This window comes from Pelodiscus sinensis, chromosome 12 (genome assembly GCF_049634645.1).
Source record: "Pelodiscus sinensis isolate JC-2024 chromosome 12, ASM4963464v1, whole genome shotgun sequence".
Taxonomy (NCBI): domain Eukaryota; kingdom Metazoa; phylum Chordata; order Testudines; family Trionychidae; genus Pelodiscus; species Pelodiscus sinensis.
Window position 1 is genome coordinate 45,377,581 of NC_134722.1, and position 25,540 is coordinate 45,403,120.

General features: G+C 61.0%; 1 protein-coding gene across 2 annotated transcripts in view; it reads right to left on the reverse strand.

Moving 5' to 3' along the window:
* Positions 1–22,145, reverse strand: part of DOK4 (docking protein 4) — a 48,939-nt gene extending 26,794 nt beyond the window's left edge. For both annotated transcript variants that reach the window (XM_075940423.1, XM_075940422.1), the window contains exons 1-2: positions 21,994–22,145; positions 3,737–3,992 (exon numbers count right to left, since the gene is read on the reverse strand). In XM_075940423.1, coding sequence (XP_075796538.1) covers positions 3,737–3,802 — 66 coding nt within the window. In that variant the 5' untranslated portion in view covers positions 3,803–3,992; positions 21,994–22,145. The remainder of the gene's footprint in view (positions 1–3,736; positions 3,993–21,993) is intronic.
* Between the last annotated feature and the right edge of the window lie 3,395 nt (positions 22,146–25,540).

The following is a 25,540-nucleotide window of genomic DNA, read 5'->3' on the forward strand; positions in this document are numbered from 1 at the left end:
GCAGCCTTCGCACGAGGCAGCAGGGACACAGGGCAGCCTTCGCACGAGGCAGCAGGGACACAGGGCAGCCTTTGCACGAGGCAGCAGGGGCACAGGGCAGCCTTTGCACGAGGCAGCAGGGGCACAGGGCAGCTTTCGCATGAGGCAGCAGGGGCACAGGGCAGCCTTCGCACAAGAGGCAGTGTAAGGACAGGGCATGTATCCCTGCCTCACACATGGCCAACCATACAGGGCAAGGGACATTGTACCCTCTCCCAGGCTGGCCCCAGGCCTCCCCCACGGAGCCTGACTTGCTTTAGCACACTACACAGGAGGCAGCTCTCAGCTGACGCTCGCTGGCTTCACAGCAGCCATGCCACTTAAGGAGGGCTTTGAATGCAGAGGGGCCCTGGCACACAGGGGAGCCTGGCACACAGGGATGGGGCCCTGGCACACAGGGGAGCCTGGCACACAGGGACGGGGCGCCTGGCGCAGGGGATGATGGGAAGGAGGCCAAGGCTGCCTGTGCATGGAGGACAGTCGTAAGCTCTCCCTCCATCCATCCAGCAGCAACATTAGCCACGCTTGGCCTTCCCGCTCAGACTCCTGCGGGCCCCGCAGCTGGGTCTCGCCGCCTCAGGCGCACGCCAGGTTCTCTCCCTCCCCTGTCAGTTCCCACGCGTGCCTCGGATGCCTTCGCAGTTCTGGGCTCCGTTTCCCAGCTGCACCGGGGGCGAGAGACGCCCCTCGCGGCGGAGAGCTTGGGAGGCCGAAGCCATGGATGCGGGCGAAGCGCTGAGCCACGCCCGAGGGAGCCACTGGCAGGTGGGGGCAGATTCTCGGCCTGCCACGCCAGCAGCCTGGCTTCCCCTCCTGCCCAGATACTCAACGGACACAGCAAACCGGGCTCTGTGTGCCGACAAACCTCGTCTCCCTTGACTTTACCACGCCCAATACATCCACACAGCTCCGCCACGGGCACCTGGCCTGCTGGGGGCTTGGCAGAGGGTCCCACCCACTCGGAGCAAGGCCCCGGAAAGCAAGAGGGGAGGCTCGCAGCTGGCAATGGCCCGGGGCCCAGCCGGCACAGGGGACGACCCACATGGCCTTTCACCCGGGCAAATCAGCCCCAAGTGCCCAGGAGACTTCCACAGGCCACGCGGCCGCCGGGCACCGTGTGGGGAGGTGAAATCCTCCCTCACGCCATGCAGGAGGGACGCCTTCACGGCGGGGACAGGCCGGTGCCCAGCGGCAGTCGCTCCGCTTGACGGCCGTGCCCCAAAGGCCGGGGCGGCGCTCCGCAGAGGACCCGCTGCCCGACCGGCCTACAAACGGACGACTCTTTGCTGCCCCATCCGGGGCCCGGCCGGTAGGGCCAGTAGCGCCACCGCGCCACGATGGGAGAGCAGAAGGGACGTGGCCCCGGGGCCGGGGATGGAACAAGGCCCAGGCCTCCCGGCCGCTGCCACGGCAACCGGAAGCTCTGGGCCGTTCAAGTAGCTGCTGGTGCCCAAGGGCTCCCAGTCTCCACCGCTGCAGCCCCGGGAATCCCCGCTTCTGGCCACGAAAGACTGGCTGGATCTGCCCCCCCCCTCCATCCCGGACTGGCTGGATCTGCCCCCCCTCCATCCCGCACTGGCTGGATCTGCCCCCCCCTCCATCCCCGCACTGGCTGGATCTGCCCCCCCCCTCCATCCCCGCACTGGCTGGATCTGCCCCACCCCCCATCCCAGACTGGCTGGATCTGCCCCCCCCTCCATCCCGCACTGGCTGGATCTGCCCCCCCCCCTCCATCCCAGACTGGCTGGATCTGCCCCCCCCTCCATCCCAGACTGGCTGGATCTGCCCCCCCCTCCATCCCGCACTGGCTGGATCTGCCCCCCCCCCTCCATCCCGCACTGGCTGGATCTGCCCCCCCCTCCATCCCAGACTGGATCTGCCCCCCCCTCCATCCCAGACTGGCTGGATCTGCCCCCCCTCCATCCCAGACTGGCTGGATCTGCCCCCCCCCTCCATCCCAGACTGGCTGGATCTGCCCCCCCTCCATCCCAGACTGGCTGGATCTGCCCCCCCCTCCATCCCGCACTGGCTGGATCTGCCCCCCCCCCCATCCCGGACTGGCTGGATCTGCCCCCCTTCCATCCCGGACTGGCTGGATCTGCCCCCCCCTCCATCTCAGACTGGCTGGATTTGCCCCCCCATCCCAGACTGCTTGGATCTGAACCCCTCCCCCCATCCCGGACTGGCTGGATCTGCCCCTCCTCGGGTCCCACAGACCAGCAAAGGGCCAGGAGCGCCAAGGGATTCCAGCAGCAGCCTGTTCCTTGGCCCAGGCGTGTCCGCTCTGCCCTCACCCAGCCCAGCCGGGCCCAGCCCCAGGGCTGAGGTGTGGCCGCCCAGGCCCTCCATCCCAGCACACAGGGGCAGCCTGCGGCCTTGCCACGAAGCAGAGGAGAGCGGCCCCTGCGCCGCCCCCCAGCCCCCAGCATCTCTTCTGTGCCAGGCTGGGGGCTTCTTTGTCTGACAGCTGCCGCTTGGCCCCTTTAAGAGCGCGCCCGGGCCGAGCCCTCCCCATTGAGATGCAAAGCGCGCCGGCTCTCCAGCAACCCTGCCTAAAATATGGGTCAAACCGGCAGCCTGGGAGCCCCAGACACGTGCCAGCACCTGGCAGGCGGCAGGTGAGAAAATCAACTGCTCCTGGGTGGTGGGACTGGAGCCTCCTCTGGGAGCAGATCCTCCCTCCCCCATCCTTGTGCCTAGTCGGGCAGCTCTGCCCACCGCCGGCTCCAGCACAGCTCATAGCTCCGGGCCCTTGGGCCTTGCACGACTCTGCTAAGCAGAGGGGCAGTGGCCCCGGCCCGCTCCCCAGGGACCGAATCCTTGGACGCCATCAAGGCCCACGGAGATCCAGAGGAGCGGAGGGTGCTCCCCACACTGCAGCACTGAGCCCCAAATCAGCAACCTGATACCACCCCCGCCTCCCATCCCCCACAGGGGAGTGCAGCACCCTCCCCCCCCACTCAGCTGCACAATGGGCGATTTAATTCTTCCCTGGCCTGCGCTGACGTCCCCGTGGCATGGGAAGGACCTGGGGTGACCAGGATGGAGGGATCCTGCTGGCTTTGGCGGTGCCTCGCACAGGGCTGCGAGGCCTGAATCGCGGCTTGAAATCAGCCCCGGCCCGCACGGTGTCGCAGCCAGCGCCGGCACAAACCAGGGCGCCAAATTCCTGCCGGATTACAAGGGAGCAACAAGTGCAAAACCATCGTCTCTCCCCTTCGCCTGGAAATAACCCCGGGGGCTGCGGCCGCCTTGTTTTAAAATGCACACACCTACCGCTTCTCTCCTGGGCCGACCCAACCCGGCCGCTTCGCTCTCGGCGGGAGACTCCCGCAGCTGAATGAGAAGGATGAAACCCCGTCCAGCCCCCAGACTTTTCGGCGGAAACAGCACGGCTGCAACTTTACTGGCCCCAGGATGACCAGGGACAGCCCTTTCCGCACAGCCCCGCGCCCCGGAGACGGGGGCTCAGAGCTCTCAGGAGGGCGCGGCGGCTGGGAAGGGTGCCCAGGCATAAGCCAGAGCTGGAATCTCCAGCGAGGATGCTCTCGACACAAAAGAGGGCCGGAAGGGAGGTCTCTCTGCGTTCTGCAGCTGCCCCCGTGTTTCAAAAGCAGGAGAAGGGAGGATAAAAAATCTCCCAAGCTCATCAGAGCGAATCACGCATCCGAACCCCCAAGAGCCCCACCCCACTTACCCCTAATTTCCTGCTCTTCATTTTCACGTAGCCCTGTTTGACGATGTCGTTAAAATTCGTTGCCATGGCGTAGCCCTCTGCAGCCAGGATCCACTCCCAAGGAGCGCTGCTTTTCCCTCGCCCGCTTTCCTTCCGTCTGTCTTCCCCCCTCCTCCGTCAGCGTTCACCTGCTCTCAGACACTCCCCAGGATGCAGGTCGGGGGCCTCCCCAGCACCGTTCTAGCAGCCCTCATGCTGCCTGCCACCCTGGCACTGGCTGTAAAATAAAAATGACAGATAGATCAGAGATAGTGACATCTTCCCCTTGATCCCTCCCCCCCCCCCTTTCCCTTTCTGACTGAACCATTCGGGAAAAACCAAGGTGCACCATCCAGAAGAGGAGAAATGGAACAGTCCGGTTGTTAACCCCTCGATTCTTCACCCGGACGCACCAGGAACCACGTTTGCGCTGCTTGGGAATCAGCTGCGGGTCCGAGAGGGGAACCGAGATGGGGCTGTGGGGATGGGAATTCACAGCAGGGAGGTAACAGGGCAGGCCTCTGATGAAGGCTCTGATCACTGGGGCTTTAATGCACTACAGAGGCAAATCGAAGCAGGAGGGGGGTTGCAGACAGGGCAGCAGCAGGTACCAGCTAATAAATAAGGACATCAGCTCACAGAGCCACAGCCCTTTGCATCTCCTGGTAGGGATGTGAACGGTTAACCCTTACCAGGGGATGCTAACCTGTTACCATTAACTGGCAGGGACTGGAGCCCGCCATGGGAAACATAAGAACAGTCATAGTGGGTCAGACCAAAGGTCCATCCAGCCCAGTAGCCTGTCTGCCGACAGCGGCCAATGCCAGGTGCCCAGAGGGAGTGAACAGAACAGATAATGATCAAGCGATCTGTCTCCTGCCATCCATCTCCACCCTCTGACAAACGGAGGCTAGGAACACCATTCCTTACCCATCCTGGCTAATAGCCATTGATGGACTTAACCTCTATGAATTTATCTAGCTCTTTTTTAAACCCTGTTACAGTCCTAGCCTTCACAACCTCCTCAGGCAAGGAGTTCCACAGGTTGATTGTGCATCGCACAAAGAAAAACGTCCTTGGTTTGTTTTAAACCTGCTTCCCATTCATTTCATTCGGTGGCCCTTAGTTCTTATACTATGGGAACAAGTAAATAACAAGTAAATAACTTTTCCTTATTCACTTTCTCCAGACCACTCATGATTTTATAGACCTCTATCCTGTCCCCCCTCCGTCTCCTCTTTTCTAAGCTGAAAAGTCCTAGTCTCTTTAATCTCTCTTCATATGGGACACGTTCCAAGCCCCTAATCATTTTAGTTGCCCTTTTCTGAATTTTTTCTAATGCCAGTCTATCTTTTTTGAGATGAGGAGAGCACATCTGTACGCAGTATTCAAGATGTGGGCGTACCATGGATTTATATAAGGGCAATAAGATATTCTCCATCTTATTCTCTATCCTTTTTTTTTCCAGCAGCCCCCATCTGTGGGGGTCCTGGCCTGGTCAGAAGAGTGTGCCGTGGGTGAGGGCACTCCTGCCCAGCTAAATCAGCCCCTGCTTGGGGGGCAGGAACACTCCAGCCCAGCGGGACTGGAGCAGCCCCTCCTCCCTCTGTTTAAGCAGTTAACCAGTTAACCATAACGTTTAACCAGCTAACTGATAAACGGATTTTGACATCCCTACTGCAGTGATCCCGCAGCACTCCGACCCCACCAACTAAAGAAGCCAACTGTACCTACCCCGAATCAATCCACCCAGCACTGACTCTGGGAGCCAGGTGATGTTCCTGAGACAGGCAACCCCCAAACAGCGTACAGCTTGCTCCTCGCTGACTGACCTCGGTTTAGTTTCGCATGCCAGTCAAATCTCCTCGCGTTGAAATGCAGCCCCCTCAAGGGTGGCACACATGAGCTGTCAGGCAGCGTACACAAAAGGCCCGTCTATACTGCCCGACACAACACCGCAATCCCCTTGTCAGGCCTGCAACACTGTGCTGCCTCCTAGCATGGCCAGGACCACAGTACGCCTAGGGTTGCCAGGTGTCCAGTTTTGAACCGGACGGTCCGGTATTTGAGGGTTGTCTGGGAAACAAATTGAGAAAATACCAGACATATTAAATGTCCGTTATTTTCTAATTAGGTAAGTTTTATTATTATTAGGAGTATCAGTACGTAGCTGCGAACTGCCGGGCTGGTAGCCACCTGGTAACCCTAGGTATGCCTCTCAGTCTGCCAGGGCCCCAAGACGGAAAACGCTGCCTGATGAACACCTAAAGCGACAGGCACCTAAGCGCTGTGCACGTAGGCAAGCCAAACAGCGCGCTTCCTTCCTTTAGCACCAGTCAGGCTCCAGAAGCTTGGGGCATGGATCTTTACGTCTGTCAAATAATTCCCAGCCAGAGGGGGATGTGGAACATTTGGGGATTAAACCGAGTGACAGCATTTCTGAGATACCAACCCAAACGTACCTGATCCCAAGTCACGGCGCTGCAGGAGAGCAGGAGCCATCTACCCCTCTAGGCACAACAATATTTGAGTCATGTCAGGAGACAAGGGGGGCGTAGTCAGATTCACTCACCTGGCTGACAGGGTGGTGTGAGCACACCCAACGGCTGCACGCCACACTTAAGGAGAGGAAGTGCAGACAATGGAAGTGCTGGGGGATGACTTAGGAAAGCACAACTGAGTTACACCGTCTGGAATACGGCCAGGGCACAAGAGCTAACTCCCCTCTCCCCCTCCTCGACTTTTAGGAAAAGCATCATGGGGCATTTCACGGCCAGAAGGAGCCAGCAATAGGAACGCCCATTCCTGTTCCATCCAGAAGGCTAATGGAGTTACCGACACAGGGTACGCTGCCCTGAGACAGAGTTACAGGCACAAGCCCAGTGAGGCTAGCGCCAGCACTGGATTACCAACCCCAGGAGCAAGCAGGGGTTCCTCCTGCAGGCGATGCCAGAATCCCATGGCCAGGAGATACCAACACATGGACAGATGGCACAGAACAGTTACTGGCGCCGCAACCGATCTCCCCCCGAGAGGGACTCGCTTCAATCCAGTGCTGCCACGCTGGTGCCAGGGTGGCTAAGGGCACACAGCCCTTGGGGATCTCGTGCACACCCAGGGCCCCCCGGCACTCGGCTGACTCGCACCAGCAGGGGCTAAATGATCGTCCCACAGCCCTGGGGGGGGGTTGTTTGGATTCCGATCTCTATCGTGGGGGAGGGAAGACGGACGTGGACGTTTGCTGCGCAGAGATCTCCCGGCGTCACGGACACACCCTGCTCCTTCCCGCTGGGGACCCTGGGAAGCCGAGCCTGACAGGCAGGCCTGCCCCACGCCGCTCTGTGCATTCCCAGGGTCAGGGCGGAGTAACGGCGCAGAGCAGTCTCACGTTACTAGCCCTGGGGTGCATTGCCGGCGCCAGCGTGGTCTGGCTAGCTCCCGGGTGGCGGGGTTATTCATGCCAGCAACTGGGTGGCTTTCCTGGCACCAAAACTGCGTAGGCGAATGCGAATTGGGTTACCAGAGCAAGGCTGCAAATCCTGGTGCCAGGAGCTGGAGAACAGCAGAGGGAGGAGCTCTTGGCCTCAGGCATGAAGCAGGAGAGCTAGAAAAAGGGTTTTCACACCAAGGCGCCTGGCAGCCCAGCGAGGTGGGGCGGAGGGGGGGAAGCTCCTGCAACCGGGATGGGGACGCCAGCGCCTGGGCCATGAGATTCCTTCTGCCAGATCCGACAGCAGGGCCGCATTAATTAATCTCTCCGAGACCTCGAGTTCCTAATGAGGAACAGATGGGACGGCCTGCTCGGCACATTCACACAACAAGGGTGGATATGCAAAGAGTACAAGCACACTTCTGCAGATTTCTACCTTGTACATCTGTCCGTCCGTTCCTCCCTCCCCCAACTCTGCACACCTTACTCCTGTCCGTCTGTCCCTCGCTCCATCTCTGCGCATCTTCCTCCTGTCCGTCTGTCCCTAGCTCCATCTCTGCGCATCTTCCTCCTGTCCGTTCGTCCCTACCTCCATCTCTGCGCATCTTCCTCCTGTCCGTCTGTCCCTCGCTCCATCTCTGCGCATCTTCCTCCTGTCCGTCTGTCCCTCGCTCCATCTCTGCGCACCTTCCTCCTGTCCGTTCGTCCCTACCTCCATCTCTGCGCACCTTCCTCCTGTCCGTTCGTCCCTACCTCCATCTCTGCGCACCTTCCTCCTGTACGTCTGTCCCTCGCTCCATCTCTGCGCATCTTCCTCCTGTCCGTCCGTCCCTACCTCCATCTCTGCACACCTTCCTCCTGTCCGTCTGTCCCTCGCTCCATCTCTGCGCATCTTCCTCCTGTCCGTCCGTCCCTACCTCCATCTCTGCACACCTTACTCCTGTCCGTCTGTCCCTCGCTCCATCTCTGCGCATCTTCCTCCTGTCCGTCTGTCCCTCCCCCCAACTCTGCGCACCTTCCTCCTGTCCGTCTGTCCCTCGCTCCATCTCTGCGCATCTTCCTCCTGTCCGTCCGTCCCTACCTCCATCTCTGCGCATCTTCCTCCTGTCCGTCCATCCCTCGCTCCATCTCTGCGCATCTTCCTCCTGTCCGTCTGTCCCTCGCTCCATCTCTGCACACCTTCCTCCTGTCCGTCTGTCCCTCGCTCCATCTCTGCACACCTTCCTCCTGTCCGTTCGTCCCTACCTCCATCTCTGCACACCTTCCTCCTGTCCGTCCGTCCCTCGCTCCATCTCTGCACACCTTCCTCCTGTCCGTCCGTCCCTCGCTCCATCTCTGCGCATCTTCCTCCTGTCCGTTCGTCCCTAGCTCCATCTCTGCGCATCTTCCTCCTGTCCGTCCGTCCCTAGCTCCATCTCTGCACACCTTCCTCCTGTCCGTCCATCCCTACCTCCATCTCTGCGCACCTTCCTCCTGTCCGTCCATCCCTAGCTCCATCTCTGCGCACCTTCCTCCTGTCCGTCCATCCCTAGCTCCATCTCTGCGCATCTTCCTCCTGTCCGTCCATCCCTAGCTCCATCTCTGCGCATCTTCCTCCTGTCCGTTCGTCCCTAGCTCCATCTCTGCGCATCTTCCTCCTGTCCGTCCATCCCTAGCTCCATCTCTGCGCATCTTCCTCCTGTCCGTCCATCCCTAGCTCCATCTCTGCGCATCTTCCTCCTGTCCGTCCATCCCTAGCTCCATCTCTGCGCACCTTCCTCCTGTCCGTTCGTCCCTACCTCCATCTCTGCACACCTTCCTCCTGTCCGTCTGTCCCTCGCTCCATCTCTGCGCATCTTCCTCCTGTCCGTTCGTCCCTAGCTCCATCTCTGCGCATCTTCCTCCTGTCCGTCTGTCCCTACCTCCATCTCTGCACACCTTCCTCCTGTCCGTCTGTCCCTCGCTCCATCTCTGCGCATCTTCCTCCTGTCCGTCCATCCCTAGCTCCATCTCTGCGCACCTTCCTCCTGTCCGTCCGTCCCTCGCTCCATCTCTGCGCATCTTCCTCCTGTCCGTCTGTCCCTCGCTCCATCTCTGCGCATCTTCCTCCTGTCCGTCTGTCCCTCGCTCCATCTCTGCGCATCTTCCTCCTGTCCGTCTGTCCCTCGCTCCATCTCTGCGCATCTTCCTCCTGTCCGTCTGTCCCTCGCTCCATCTCTGCGCATCTTCCTCCTGTCCGTCTGTCCCTCGCTCCATCTCTGCGCATCTTCCTCCTGTCCGTCTGTCCCTCGATCCATCTCTGCGCATCTTCCTCCTGTCCATCCATCCCTAGCTCCATCTCTGCGCATCTTCCTCCTGTCCGTCTGTCCCTTGCTCCATCTCTGCGCATCTTCCTCCTGTCCATCCATCCCTAGCTCCATCTCTGCGCATCTTCCTCCTGTCCGTCTGTCCCTCGCTCCATCTCTGCGCATCTTCCTCCTGTCCGTCCATCCCTAGCTCCATCTCTGCGCATCTTCCTCCTGTCCGTCTGTCCCTCGCTCCATCTCTGCGCATCTTCCTCCTGTCCATCCATCCCTAGCTCCATCTCTGCGCACCTTCCTCCTGTCCGTCTGTCCCTCGCTCCATCTCTGCGCATCTTCCTCCTGTCCATCCATCCCTAGCTCCATCTCTGCGCATCTTCCTCCTGTCCGTCCATCCCTAGCTCCATCTCTGCGCATCTTCCTCCTGTCCGTCCGTCCCTCGCTCCATCTCTGCGCATCTTCCTCCTGTCCATCCATCCCTAGCTCCATCTCTGCGCATCTTCCTCCTGTCCGTCTGTCCCTCGCTCCATCTCTGCGCATCTTCCTCCTGTCCATCCATCCCTAGCTCCATCTCTGCGCATCTTCCTCCTGTCCGTCCATCCCTAGCTCCATCTCTGCGCATCTTCCTCCTGTCCGTCTGTCCCTCGCTCCATCTCTGCGCATCTTCCTCCTGTCCATCCATCCCTAGCTCCATCTCTGCGCATCTTCCTCCTGTCCGTCTGTCCCTCGCTCCATCTCTGCGCATCTTCCTCCTGTCCATCCATCCCTAGCTCCATCTCTGCGCACCTTCCTCCTGTCCGTCCATCCCTCGCTCCATCTCTGCGCATCTTCCTCCTGTCCGTCCATCCCTAGCTCCATCTCTGCACATCTTCCTCCTGTCCGTCCATCCCTAGCTCCATCTCTGCACATCTTCCTCCTGTCCGTCCATCCCTAGCTCCATCTCTGCACATCTTCCTCCTGTCCGTCTGTCCCTACCTCCATCTCTGCACACCTTCCTCCTGTCCGTCTGTCCCTCGCTCCATCTCTGCGCATCTTCCTCCTGTCCGTCTGTCCCTCGCTCCATCTCTGCGCATCTTCCTCCTGTCCGTCCATCCCTAGCTCCATCTCTGCGCATCTTCCTCCTGTCCGTCCATCCCTAGCTCCATCTCTGCACATCTTCCTCCTGTCTGTCCATCCCTACCTCCATCTCTGCGCATCTTCCTCCTGTCCGTCCGTCCCTACCTCCATCTCTGCGCATCTTCCTCCTGTCCGTCTGTCCCTCGCTCCATCTCTGCGCATCTTCCTCCTGTCCGTCCGTCCCTACCTCCATCTCTGCGCATCTTCCTCCTGTCCGTCTGTCCCTCGCTCCATCTCTGCGCATCTTCCTCCTGTCCGTCTGTCCCTCGCTCCATCTCTGCGCACCTTCCTCCTGTCCGTCCGTCCCTACCTCCATCTCTGCGCATCTTCCTCCTGTCCGTCCATCCCTAGCTCCATCTCTGCGCATCTTCCTCCTGTCTGTCCATCCCTAGCTCCATCTCTGCACACCTTCCTCCTGTCCGTCTGTCCCTAGCTCCATCTCTGCGCACCTTCCTCCTGTCCGTTCGTCCCTAGCTCCATCTCTGCGCATCTTCCTCCTGTCCGTCTGTCCCTAGCTCCATCTCTGCGCATCTTCCTCCTGTCCGTCTGTCCCTCGCTCCATCTCTGCGCACCTTCCTCCTGTCCGTCTGTCCCTACCTCCATCTCTGCACACCTTCCTCCTGTCCGTCTGTCCCTAGCTCCATCTCTGCACACCTTCCTCCTGTCCGTCTGTCCCTAGCTCCATCTCTGCGCATCTTCCTCCTGTCCGTCTGTCCCTAGCTCCATCTCTGCACACCTTCCTCCTGTCCGTCCGTCCCTACCTCCATCTCTGCACACCTTCCTCCTGTCCGTCTGTCCCTAGCTCCATCTCTGCGCATCTTCCTCCTGTCCGTCCGTCCCTACCTCCATCTCTGCACACCTTCCTCCTGTCCGTCCATCCCTAGCTCCATCTCTGCGCATCTTCCTCCTGTCCGTCTGTCCCTACCTCCATCTCTGCGCATCTTCCTCCTGTCCGTCCGTCCCTACCTCCATCTCTGCACATCTTCCTCCTGTCCGTCTGTCCCTAGCTCCATCTCTGCACACCTTCCTCCTGTCCGTTCGTCCCTAGCTCCATCTCTGCACACCTTCCTCCTGTCCGTCCATCCCTAGCTCCATCTCTGCGCACCTTCCTCCTGTCCGTCCATCCCTAGCTCCATCTCTGCACACCTTCCTCCTGTCCGTCCATCCCTAGCTCCATCTCTGCGCACCTTCCTCCTGTCCGTCCATCCCTAGCTCCATCTCTGCACACCTTCCTCCTGTCCGTCTGTCCCTACCTCCATCTCTGCGCACCTTCCTCCTATCCATCTGTCCCTACCTCCATCTCTGCACACCTTCCTCCTGTCCGTCTGTCCCTACCTCCATCTCTGCGCATCTTCCTCCTGTCCGTCTGTCCCTACCTCCATCTCTGCGCATATTCCTCCTGTCCGTCTGTCCCTACCTCCATCTCTGCGCATCTTCCTCCTGTCCGTCCGTTCCTCCCTCCCCACAACTCTGCACACCTTCCTCCTGTCCGTCTGTCCCTACCTCCATCTCTGCACACCTTCCTCCTGTCCGTCTGTCCCTACCTCCATCTCTGCACATCTTCCTCCTGTCCGTCCATCCCTAGCTCCATCTCTGCACACCTTCCTCCTGTCCGTCTGTCCCTACCTCCATCTCTGCGCATCTTCCTCCTGTCCGTCCGTTCCTCCCTCCCCACAACTCTGCACACCTTCCTCCTGTCCGTCTGTCCCTACCTCCATCTCTGCACACCTTCCTCCTGTCCGTCTGTCCCTAGCTCCATCTCTGCGCATCTTCCTCCTGTCCGTCTGTCCCAACTCCATCTCTGCACACCTTCCTCCTGTCCATCTGTCCCTACCTCCATCTCTACACACCTTCCTCCTGTCCGTCTGTCCCTACCTCCATCTCTGCGCATCTTCCTCCTGTCCGTCCGTTCCTCCCTCCCCACAACTCTGCACACCTTCCTCCTGTCCGTCTGTCCCTACCTCCATCTCTGCACACCTTCCTCCTGTCCGTCTGTCCCTACCTCCATCTCTGCGCATCTTCCTCCTGTCCGTCTGTCCCAACTCCATCTCTGCACACCTTCCTCCTGTCCATCTGTCCCTACCTCCATCTCTGCACACCTTCCTCCTGTCCGTCTGTCCCTACCTCCATCTCTGCGCATCTTCCTCCTGTCCGTCCGTTCCTCCCTCCCCACAACTCTGCACACCTTCCTCCTGTCCGTCTGTCCCTACCTCCATCTCTGCACACCTTCCTCCTGTCCGTCTGTCCCTACCTCCATCTCTGCGCATCTTCCTCCTGTCCGTCTGTCCCTACCTCCATCTCTGCACACCTTCCTCCTGTCCGTCTGTCCCTAGCTCCATCTCTGCGCACCTTCCTCCTGTCCGTCCATCCCTAGCTCCATCTCTGCACACCTTCCTCCTGTCCGTCCATCCCTCCCTGCATCTCTGCACATCGACCTCATCATGTTCTCCAGCGATCATAGGGATGGGCCAACTGGCCTGGACAGCACAAGGCCCAGCCCAAAATTACTCATCCCAAACCTCTGTAATTCCTTTTTAAATAATTTGTCTACTCTTGTGCTACCTGATTTCCACTTAGCCAGAAGGGGGACGGATGTTATCCTCCCAAATAAGACACATCGCTCTCAGAGTTGCTGCTGAAGCCTGGGGAGGTTCCCAGTGTCTTTCCGAGGGAGACTTTACTTTTGTTCTCTCTTTGCCCTGCTGTTCCTCAATCAAACAAAGGAAACCATTTCAGACAGGAAGCAAGCAGCTACCCAATCCCACACTGGGTCTAAAACTGTCAGACTTCAGGAGTGCTGAGATCCTGATCTAAACTCTGGGGTCTAGAAATATCTCAAACGGAAATCTGCAGAACCGCTGAGAAGGCCCTGAGAAGTCCACCTATCTGACCAGAACCTGTACACTCTTTGGCAAGAGGAGCAGTTTGAGATGGAGGAGGGATGAGTCCTCGTTAGCCCAATCCTGTTATGGCCAGAGAGGCTGTGCTACCTTGTGGAACACCGTGTTTTACCTGCCTTTCTGTGGCATTGAACACGTAAAAGGCATGGGTGGGCGGGTGGCTTTTGTTTGTTTTGTTTTTTCAGGGGCAGGGAAGTGTAGGAGCCATTTCCCTTTTTCTTTACCCCCTTGTAACGCCCTAGCTGCTTTATATCCCCAGGCCAAAGGCTCTAATGACTATTTTCTGACACAGGCAAACTGCAGCAACCCACTGAACACAATAACTCTGTCCCTACAACAACACACCAGTCCATGGAGCCTCTATGCAGCCTGTGTGAGAGCAGCGCCTGGCAGCCTGACCCAGGCCTGGCACTCCTAGGACTTAGCCCCTGTGTGTGAGCAGCGCCTGGCAGCCTGACCCAGGCCTGGCACTCCTAGGCCCTAGCCCCTGTGTGTGAGCAGCGCCTGGCAGCCTGACCCAGGCCTGGCACTCCTAGGCCTTAGCCCCTGTGTGTGAGCAGCGCCTGGCAGCCTGACCCAGGCCTGGCACTCCTAGGCCCTAGCCCCTGTGTGTGAGCAGCGCCTGACAGCCTGACCCAGGCCTGGCACTCCTAGGCCCTAGCCCCTGTGTGTGAGCAGCGCCTGGCAGCCTGACCCAGGCCTGGCACTCCTAGGCCCTAGCCCCTGTGTGTGAGCAGCGCCTGGCAGCCTGACCCAGGCCTGGCACTCCTAGGCCCTAGCCCCTGTGTGTGAGCAGCGCCTGGCAGCCTGACCCAGGCCTGGCACTCCTAGGCCCTAGCCCCTGTGTGTGAGCAGCGCCTGGCAGCCTGACCCAGGCCTGGCACTCCTAGGCCCTAGCCCCTGTGTGTGAGCAGCGCCTGGCAGCCTGACCCAGGCCTGGCACTCCTAGGCCCTAGCCCCTGTGTGTGAGCAGCGCCTGGCAGCCTGACCCAGGCCTGGCACTCCTAGGCCCTAGCCCCTGTGTGTGAGCAGCGCCTGGCAGCCTGACCCAGGCCTGGCACTCCTAGGCCCTAGCCCCTGTGTGTGAGCAGCGCCTGGCAGCCGGACCCAGGCCTGGCACTCCTAGGCCCTAGCCCCTGTGTGTGAGCAGCGCCTGGCAGCCTGACCTAGGCCTGGCACTCCTAGGCCCTAGCCCCTGTGTGTGAGCAGCGCCTGGCAGCCAGACCCAGGCCTGGCACTCCTAGGCCCTAGCCCCTGTGTGTGAGCAGCGCCTGGCAGCCTGACCCAGGCCTGGCACTCCTAGGCCCTAGCCCCTGTGTGTGAGCAGCGCCTGGCAGCCGGACCCAGGCCTGGCACTCCTAGGCCCTAGCCCCTGTGTGTGAGCAGCGCCTGGCAGCCTGACCCAGGCCTGGCACTCCTAGGCCCTAGCCCCTGTGTGTGAGCAGCGCCTGGCAGCTGGTCCTGACCCACGCCTGCACTAGCCCCCCCACACAGTCTCTCTTATGGACTATACGCAGTGTTGCTGTAGCCAGGATGATCCCGGCTATTAGAGAGATGAGGTGCAGGAGATAACAACTTTCCTTGGGCCAGTTCCTGCTGGGCCTGCCCTGTAGCTCCCAGCTGGAGTCCGTCCAGGTAAAGACACTCCCTCGCCTGCCTGTCTCTCCCGGACTGCACTCTGTGCCCAACGCTGGGCTCCCTGACCTGCCGCCCGCCTGCCTACGGCCGTAGCCATAAGGCAGCAGCAAGCGTCTCACGTTCTTCCTAAAGGCAACTGGCGTCTCCCGCCCGCAGCACCCCACTGCGCCAGCCCCGCTGGAGCCGCCCGCAGTAAGTCACAGAGCTGTGAGTTAAATAATTCATGCAATTCAATGCTAGAATAAAAAACATCAGAATTGCTCAGAAGCCAAACGTGTTACGTGCGAGAGGTGCAGTGGTGTAGTGGTGCGCGCCTCCGTGCCAGAGTGCGAGGCAAGCGAATCCCATTGCCGCCCTGGACCAAAGATGGAAAGACCTAGACCCTGGTTGTGTACCTGGGAAAAGAGCATATGGCCGGCCCCAGAGCTTCCTGTGAGCTGTGCACTTGGGCAGCCGTTCCTGGGAGATTCAAAGGCTGCCCAGATTATTAGCAGAGCGCCCACGGCTAGCTTTTGTGTTACTACTGGTAGTGCACATTCACACGTGCCTTGGTGCACATCAATTATTCCGCACATGGGTGGGAAAAAATCCACGAATGGATGGAAAAAGGAACATCACCAGCCAGTGGTATGTGTGGTTCGGTGTCATGATAAGTTCAAAGCCATGGTAGGTAACAACCTGTTTTCATGGCTGGCCCCCATCTGGCCCATGGTTCCAGTCAATGGGTTCAGCACAATATCTATACAGGGCTTCCCCACTATAAGTCACCCCGTTCCGCACTACAATCGTTGACACTTGTAGGAACTGATGCGCTGTAAGTCCTCCCACTCCCCGCTCTTAAGTCACGCCAAAAAAACACCCAACAATTGCGCAAATGGAAATCAGCCACGGGAAAAAAATTCCCCGCTTTCAGTTGTTTCGCTGTAAGTCAAGTTTTTTAGAATGTATCTTGGACTTATAGCGAGGATGACCTGTAATGCAAAATGACACTGGGTATTCGTATCAAGCTTTTCTAGAGGGCAGCATCAATCCCCTTTTACATGTTGGGAAACTGAGGCACAGAGCTCTAGTGTGACTTGGCCAAGATAACCCAGCAGGCCAGTGGCAGAGACAAAAATAGAACATAGGTTCTCTCCCCGCCCCCCGAGCACAGATCCAGAGCTCTAGCCACTAGGGAAGCCACTCACATAGAAAACTCTAGACGCCCAACACTGTAAAATGGCTCTAATTGTGCTCAAATATGGAAGCTTGCCAATCCTCTGCCCCAGGAAGGTATGAAGTGGCGGAACTTCCCACAGCCCCCATGCCACTGGTGCCACATTTGCACGTCTTTGAGCCATTCTCGGCAGTCCTAAAACAGCAGGGATTTTCCCAGGATGCATGCACACGGATGCATGGTAGCTACACACAAATAGGACACATGGCAGCTGCACACGAACCCTGCCACGCATCCCCAGGGCTGGAGCACACAAAATCCACTAGCCTCCCTCCCCCCCTCCCCCCCAGGCTCTGGAGTGGAGCGGAACGTGAGGAGCATCTTTCTCCTTCTCCCCCAACTGATGCGTCTGTGGGTCAGTGGCCCCTGACCCAAAAAAGATTCCTCACCTCTGCCCTAGGGCCCCGGCATTATCCAGCAGCTAGGCTGTGCACCGGGGCCGCCAGCGTCTCCTCTGGCAGCCCCCAGCAACGAGCGCAGCTCAGAAACCCAGAACGCTCACACCCCAGGAACAGGAGGGCAATAGCTTCCCACACAAGCCCAGGCCCTCGGGACAGCAGGGGTGCTGGGAGGCAGAAGGAAGCCGCCTGTCTGAAGTCACTCGCTTGCCACCCTTCCTTCCCAAGGCCTCGGCACCCGGCCGCTGCTCTGCAGGGAGGGGAACCAGGGAAGCCGCCCCACAAGCTCTGCCGTGGCCTCAGCTCTCCATGCAGGAAGCTGGAGCAGGGCCTGAGCTGGGGGAGGGCGGGTTGGTGCTGCCTCACGAAGGCTCTAACCCACTGGCTCCAAGAGGTGCGTCAGCCCCAGAGCGCCCATGGCAGAGGGTATTTCCCCCTACAGCGTGTTCATGGAGCAAGAGGGGCTGGGGGGGGGCTGGCTGTAACTATTAGGCAGGAGGGTCTCCAAAGCACAAGACAAGTCTGGCTGGCTGGGCCAGAGGCTGGCTAGTTTGCTGGCTGCTGGGTTTGATGGGGGGTGTTGGTGGCCTGTGATGTACAGAAGGTCTCGTGGGACGATCTGGTTGTAGGACTCCAGAGTCAACTTCTCAGACCGGTTGTGACGCCCCAGCGGATGAGTCGGGCTCAGAGGATGAACTCACAAGCGCCCACTGAAAGCCCCGGCTGGATTCAGTGGGGAGGAAGCTACCCAGGCTCTCCAGAAACGGCTCGGCGAGGAGCTCACGAATTTCCGAGAGAACATTCTGCCTGCTGGAATTCCAGAGTCTGGTCCACAGAGAATAATCCAGACCTGGAGAACTGGACCGGCCACTCCGGTCTCTAACATCTATGTCCCACAGGGTTAGTCTCTTCCAGGCCTCCACCTGGAACCCCTGCCCTGCGGGGATGGGTCGGCCCACACTGCCGCAGGATGTCAAGCGCTCTCGCCAGAGCACTGGTTCTCAAAGTGTGGTCCGTGGGCCGCGACCATCCTGCACGTGGCCCACGGCCCCACGGCTTGCCCCACTCCTGCAGCCAGGAGCCTGTGCTGGCGCTCCACTCCCCGCCCGCTCCTGCACCCTCCCTCCCTCCTAGATGCCCCCCCCCCACCATCCATTTTGTCCTCACGCGTGGCGGGTCTGCGGAAAGTTCTGCACTGAGCAAGGCGGGCCGCGAACCAAAAGGAACTCCAGGTGCTGGAACTCCAGGCCGGGCCACCAGACTGGTCAGCGCCCTGCTACCAGGCTGGACCTGCCCGACGCCTGTCTGACCCCAGAGACCCGCCTCTCCCTGGGGGCTTTCTACCCCCACGCTATTGCCAAGGAATTCTGCAGGTTAACAAATAACCCCAGGAGACAAAAGAGGCAGCAGCAGGATGATCTTATCTTATCAGAGACCTTTGCAAAGGCCTGGGCAGGGCTCCGGCTGTCTCTGCTGAGGGGCCCCCACCCCCAGCACAGGGATCTTATCAGCCTTTCTCCTGCCCCAGGAAAGTAAAAGCCACCCACCCTGCTGTCTGCTCAGCTGGTCCAGGGGCCCACCAGGGACCTCCAGCGGGGATGGGAGCTTAGGGTGTGAAACACAAGGGGGAGGGGAATACAGGAATTACATGTGCATGGGGGGGGCCAATCTCTCAAGCTGGCCAGAGGCGACCCCCCCAGGTGGGGCCCAGCTCACAGCCGCAATGCCGACTTCCCTGGGTCCCGGGCTGCGCATCAGCCCACGAACCCGCCTTCGTCCCCGGAATCTCCAGCGGGCACAGGGCAGCCTCTGCAGCACAGAGTGGTGGGCTCCATCCCACCCGCCTCCAGCACGCACGCAGCGGCTGGGCAGCCACCCCCAGCTGCCCCAGAGATGGAGCTGGCTCCCGTATTAGGAAGGCAGGATAAGGGACCCTCTGGAGGTGGGATGGTGGACAGGGCATTCGCCTGGGGGAGCACAGGGCAGTGAGCTCCAGTCTCCCCCCCTGCTCCGCAGCAGCCCAAGTCCCCCCCCTCCCCCCCAGCCTGGGAATGACCAGCCAGCCAACACAGGATAAAGGGTGGGATTGGCTGTGGAGTGGACAAGGCATTTGGGCATTTGCCAGGGGCACACAGCGTGGTGGGTTCAAGTCCCACCCCCCCTGGGAGAGGCCAGACAGCCAACACAGGCTGCCCAGGGATGGAGCTGGCTCCCGTATTAGGAAGGCAGGATAAAGCATCTGCTGGAGATAGGCTGGGTTCTGGACTGGGACAGGGCATTTGCCTGGGGAGAACAGGGTGGTGGGTTAGAGTCCCACCCACCCACCCAGGCAGTGGCTACGCAGGCTGCCCCGGGAATGGAGCTGGCTCCTGCGGCAGGAAGGCAGGATAAGGGACCTGCTGAAGGGAGGGTGGTGGGGGGTGTCCCTGCCTCAGGGCAAAGTGCAGGCCAAATCTGGCAGCTGGTTATGCCCTGTGGGGTTGCCAGGTGTCCAGTTTTGAACGGGACAGTCCAGCTTTCTGGTCAGGAAACAAACTGAGGAAATAGAACTGTCCAGTATGTTCTAAATACGATGCAAGTAGATTGGAACGTCATGTCAAGTGTGTCTGGCAACCCTAATGTCCGGCCCTCTCTGCCTCAAACACTTGGGTAAACCGGGAACCACTCTGTGCCTCGGTTTCCCTGCACAAGGGGGATAATGCCACCCAGATGTGCTGGGAGTCTTCAACCTCCCGAGTCCAGAGGGCTTTGAGATCCTCGCATGGCTGCTGCTCTGGAGAGGCAGAGAATTACTGCTCCTGCCCTGCCCTGCCCTGTCCCTCCCTGGCTGGCTGCCGGGAGCTGAGCTTTGACCAGGCGAGGGGCGGAGATGCAGGCTCCCAGCACAAGAGCGGGCCTGGCACAAGGCTGAGTCAGCACCCGAAACAGGCGTGAATGAGGCCAAGGGAAGTAGGAAACACGGGGCAGAGAGGGTCACACGGGCACCGACGGGTCACACAAGCACAGGCCCATCTGCTTCACCCACAGCTGGGCTGGACGGGCTGCTCCAAGCTGGGGAACCCTTGGCCAGGGGTGAAGGCCAGAACTCCCCAGAGGCAGGTCTTTTTCCTGGGGTGCTTTAGAGCAAGTAGACCCCTATGGAGGAGAGAGCCTCAGGTCTGGGGCCATCACAAGGGCAGTTCAGGAGCCCGACCCTTTCTCAGCCGGGCCCATCCAGCTCTGGGCTCCTCTAATACCAGCCCCTCTCTACCCTGTGGCTGAGATGGAAAAGAACACCCTGTCCCCGGTCCCCTGGCTACAGCCGGGGCAGGGTCGTGGTGACCGCAGAGGGCGGCACATCAACTCCTCCAGGCTTCACAACAGGCTACATCAGAAGCGCCAGGGAGTTTGGAACCCCCTGGCAGCAGCGGCTGTCGGAGGCCCTGGGCCAGAGGGGACGTTGGCCCATCCCAGGCTGGCTGTTCCCGTGTTCTAGGTCAGGGCAGGCTCCCGTTTGACAGTGCCTGTCCGTGCTACACATGGGCGGACGGACGGGTGAGTACCACAGCTCTGTGCCAAGAGGTGTCTCGGGCAAGCAGGAGAAAGTCAGCACCTGCTCGTAGCCCGGCGCTGGGACACTTCCGGGGGGCTGCGTCGGACGCTGTCGGCAAGCAGGGAGGCGACACACGGGGTGCACAAGAGAATCCGGTTGCTGAAAGGGGGGCAGGACACTGCTCCAGAGGAGTACCCAGAGCTGGGTCCCCCAGAGCCGGGGCTGTGGCTATCTCAGGCGGGTGCCCTGAGCCATTTGTCCCATAGCAGGGCAAGCGTGGTGCTAACCCCAGAGAGGTGTCCTGACCCAGGCCCTCTATAGCAGGGGTAGGGGCAGTGACCATGTATCATGGCCCAGGTTCCCTACACATGGGTGGTATGAGGGAGGGGCGAGGTTAGCCCAGGCGGGTGCCTGGGGGGGCGAGGTGACCGCAGGTGGATGCCCGGGGGCCGGGGTGACCCCAGGTGGGTGCCCAGAGAGGGAGGGTGGTGACCCAAGGTGGATGCCCGGGGGGGAGGGTGACCCCAGGTGGGTGCCCGGGGGGCGGGGTGACCCCAGGTGGGTGCCCGGGGGGCCGGGTGACCCCCAGTGGGTGCCCGGGGGGGGGGTGACCCCAGGTGGCTGCCTAGGGGGGGCGGGGTGACCCCAGGTGGGTGCCCGGGGGGGTGACCCCAGGTGGGTGCCCGGGGGGCGGGGTGACCCCCGGTGGGTGCCGGGGGGGGAGACCCCAGGTGGGTGCCGGGGGGGGGCGGGGTGACCCCAGGTGGGTGCCGGGGGGGTGACCCCAGGTGGGTGCCCGGGGGGGGGGCGGGGTGACCCCCGGTGGGTGCCCGGGGGGGGCGGGGTGACCCCAGGTGGGTGCCCGGGGGGGGTGACCCCGGGGTGGGTGCCCGGGGGGGCGGGGTGACCCCAGGTGGGTGCCCGGGGGGGGGGTGACCCCGGGGTGGGTGCCCGGGGGGGCGGGGTGACCCCGGGTGGGTGCCCGGGGGGCGGGGTGACCCCAGGTGGGTGCCCGGGGGGGGGCGGGGTGACCCCGGGTGGGTGCCCGGGGGGCGGGGTGACCCCGGGTGGGTGCCCGGGGGGCGGGGTGACCCCAGGTGGGTGCCCGGGGGGCGGGGTGACCCCAGGTGGGTGCCCGGGGGGCCGGGTGACCCCCAGTGGGTGCCCGGGGGGGGGGTGACCCCAGGTGGCTGCCTAGGGGGGGCGGGGTGACCCCAGGTGGGTGCCGGGGGGGTGACCCCAGGTGGGTGCCCGGGGGGGGGGCGGGGTGACCCCCGGTGGGTGCCCGGGGGGGGCGGGGTGACCCCAGGTGGGTGCCCGGGGGGGGTGACCCCGGGGTGGGTGCCCGGGGGGCGGGGTGACCCCAGGTGGGTGCCGGGGGGGCGGGGTGACCCCGGGGTGGGTGCCGGGGGGGGTGACCCCGGGTGAGTGCCCGGGGGGCGGGGTGACCCCAGGTGGGTGCCGGGGGGGCGGGGTGACCCCGGGGTGGGTGCCCGGGGGGCGGGGTGACCCCAGGTGGGTGCCCGGGGGGGTGACCCCAGGTGGGTGCCGGGGGGGCGGGGTGACCCCAGGTGGGTGCCCGGGGGGCGGGGTGACCCCGGGTGGGTGCCCGGGGGGCGGGGTGACCCCAGGTGGGTGCCCGGGGGGCGGGGTGACCCCAGGTGGGTGCCCGGGGGGCGGGGTGTCCCCGGGTGCCCCGATTCAGGCGCCCCCAGCCCGGCGGCTCTTACCTGCCCGGCCCGGCTCCCTGGCCCCGCTGTGCGCCGAGCGCTCCGGCCGCGGCTTCCCTGCTGGCTCCGCCGGGTCCGGGGCGCGACCCAGCCCGGCCCGGCCCCTCCGCCGCCGTATTCCTCCGAGGAGAGGGGCAGCCACTTCCCGGCTCCACCCTGGGCCCTCCCCTTCCTGCTCCCCCCGCCTGGGGAGCTGCCTCCGCGGGGCACGTTAGGCTGGAGATCACAGGCCCCGGGCTGCGGGCACTGGCCACTAGACAGTCCCTGGCCTCACTGCTCTCCCAGAAAGCAGGAGTCCTGGTCCCCCTGCTCCAGAGGGGAAACTGAGGCACCGAGCGGTTAAGCGAGTCCCCCCCAGGGGCAGGAAGGGAATGCGGATCATTGATTATGATTCCCAGAGAGCCCCCTGGAGATCAGGCTGGCACCCACCTGGGGTCACCACCCTCCCTCTCTGGGCACACACACACCCCTGCTAATAGCCCCCATGCTGGGGGTGCGGTGCACACCAGAACTAGGGGGCACACAATGCAATTAACAGGCAACACGTTTACAACAAACAAAAGGAAGTATTTCTCACAGCGCAGTCCACCTGCGGAACTCCTCGCCAGAGGATGTTGTGAAGACTAGGACTTTAACAGGGTTCCAAAAAGAGCCGCCCCCCCGCCCCCGTCCCTGCGGCTGCTGGCAGCACAATGCGGCTAAGGTAGGTAGGCAGGCAGCTGGCAGCATGGCACATCCTTGGGGCTCCTGGGGGTGAAGGGTCTCTGCGCGCAGTCCCCACCCCAAGCACCAACTCTGCATCTCCTATTGGCTGGGAACTGTGGCCAATGGGGACTGCAGGGGATTCCTCATCTGCCACCACCTACAAGCCACTGCCCCAGGGGTGTGCGGGTCACTTTAAGGAAACACCTGAGGTAAGCACTGACCCCCCTCACCTACCCCAACCCAGAGTCCCCCCCACAGCCCTCACCCTGCACCCAGACTCCCCCCCAGAGCCTGTGCCCTGCACCCCCTCCTGCATCCAAACTCCCCCCGAACCTGCACCCAGACTCCCCCCCGAGCCTGTGCCCTGCCCCCCCCGCATCCAAACTCCCCCCAAACCTGCACCCAGACTCCCCCCCAGAGCCCACACCCTGTGCCCCCTGTTGCACCCAAACTCCCCACCAAGCCTGCACCCAAACTCCCACCCAGAGCCTGCACCCTACACCTGCTACTGCACCAAAACTCCCTCCCCCCAAGCCTGCATCCTGCAACCAAACTCCTCCCCAGTGCCTGAACCCTGCACCCCCTCCTGCACCCAACCTCCCACCCAGAGCCCGCACACGGTACCCTCCCCCACTCCCAAACTCCTGCCCCAGCCTCATGCAAGTGAGCCAGGGTGGAGGAGAGTGAGCAAGAGAGGCAGAAGGAGAGGGGATGGAGTGAGCAGGGTAGGGGTGGGCCGGGGGCAGGGCCGCAGGGAAGGGGCAGACAAGGAAGGAGTTGGGGGTTGCGCCGTTAGACAGTCGGCAGCCTCCGAGGGGGCATGCGGAAGTCCTGGCCATGCTAGAAGTTTGTGGCCAGCAGCTCAGCAGACCCCTGCCCACAGGTGCGGCACCACCCAGATGTGGGGGGACACATCCACGCGGGCACCTCTTGTACGTGCCTGGGGTCCCATTGGCTGACCTGCCCCTGGGCCTGGAATCGCTGTCGGCTGGTCTGCATCATCCGCTGTCGGCAGGCGGGACCCTGGGCTCCATGGACCTTTGGTCTGACTCAGTCTGGCCGCTCTGATGAGTTTTCAGTGAAACTCCTGAGTCCTGCCCTAGCGCCGTAGCCTCCCACGTGTCTGTTCTCTCCATCCCACCCCTCCCCTTGTGAGGTGACTTCCCTCCTCGCCCCTGAATCAGAACTGTTTCACTGAGTGACTTTCCTTGAGGCCCTTTCGGTGCTCCATGCCTCAGTTTCCCCATCTGTAAGAGCAGTGCGGTGCGGCTTAGGCAGCTGGTGTTAAACATTTTGAGCTCCTCATGTCAGACAGGAAAGATATTTATAATCAATGTTCCCGCTACGCTTGTGCATCCATGTGGGGCGTACATTTTGTTACATGCACCGAGGCGTGTGCACCACCCGTACAAACATGTGGGTGCTCTGCTAATCAGCGGAGCAGCATTTGAATCTCCCCTGGGAGTCCGCGCAAGTGCTCAGCATACAGGGACCACTGTGCGCAGTGATTATAGTAAGTGTCAGGCACTTCCAATGACTCCTCTTCAGCCCATCCCATAGTATTAAACGAGAAGGCAGATTGCAAATAGTTCCACAGCCTTTGGTTAAACTGGGCCCTGGAAGAAGGGGATTGCAGAAGGAGACGAGCGTCAATTTAGCTCACTCCTCGGACCCCGAGGAGAGATCGGCAGGAGTTAGAAGAGCGTCTGTGGATTGATTCACCAGCTCAAGCAGCTGTCATGCCTAGGGTGAAAAGTGCTTCCTAGCTTGCAGGGCCAGGTAGGTTTATACCTGCATTAGCCCTGTCACACAGGGAAGCTCATGAGATGGAAGTCTGCTCCTGTAGGGAAACTGCCGTGTCTATCCCTTTCAGGCCACCCATTATCTGTGCCTGCTGCTGCTATGTAATAGATCTAACCTCTCCTTCCTCCAATGTAGCCCAGTGCGATTGTCATTTGACAGATCCGGGGGGCATGGAGATACAGATTAAGTGGCATACCCAAGGTCGCACAGGAAATCTGTGGCAGAGCCAAGCCTCTGGGTTTCCATAGTCCTAGACTAGCTCTGAAAATGCTGGAATGTCCTTCCTCTCACTGGGACTTTGTCCACACTGACTTGACCGACTGTGGCCCAGAGAGCCACATAATCCCATTGGCCTGTGGGACTCTGCTGATTTCCACCAGCTGAGCATGCGGTCGCTGGTTTAGTAAGTGGTCATATTGCAGCTACAACCATCAACCCCACAGCCAGGTTGGAACTCAGCTTGCAGGGGCCTCTGTTTCATGACACGTGGTCTCTCCTGCACACATAGGCTGTGTCCAGACTGGCCAGTTTTTCCGGAAAATCAGCTGCTTTTCTGGAAAAACTTGCCAGCTGTCTACACTGGCCGCTTGAATTTCTGCAAAAGCACTGACTTCCTCCTGTCAGAAATCAGTGCTTCTTGCGGAAATACTATGCTGCTCCCGTTCGGGCAAAAGTCCCTTAGACAGCTCAGATTTGTTTTCCGCAAAAAAAGCCCCGATGGCGAAAATGGCGATTGGGGCTTTTTTGTGGAAAAGCGCGTCTAGATTGGCACGGACGCTTTTCCACAAAAAGTGCTTTTGCGGAAAATTATCCGTGCCAATCTAGACGCTCTGTTCTGAAAATGCTTTTAACGGAAAACTTTTCCATTAAAAGCATTTCCGGAAAATCATGCCAGTCTAGATGCAGCCATAGTGAATAACGTCGCTGGCGTTCCTGGGGATGTAGAAATACTCCAGAGATGAAACATGTGAAATTAGTTTGTTGGGGGAGGAGAGAGAAGGCAATGGCGGGGGGGGGGGGGGCAGACGGGGGGGGAGGG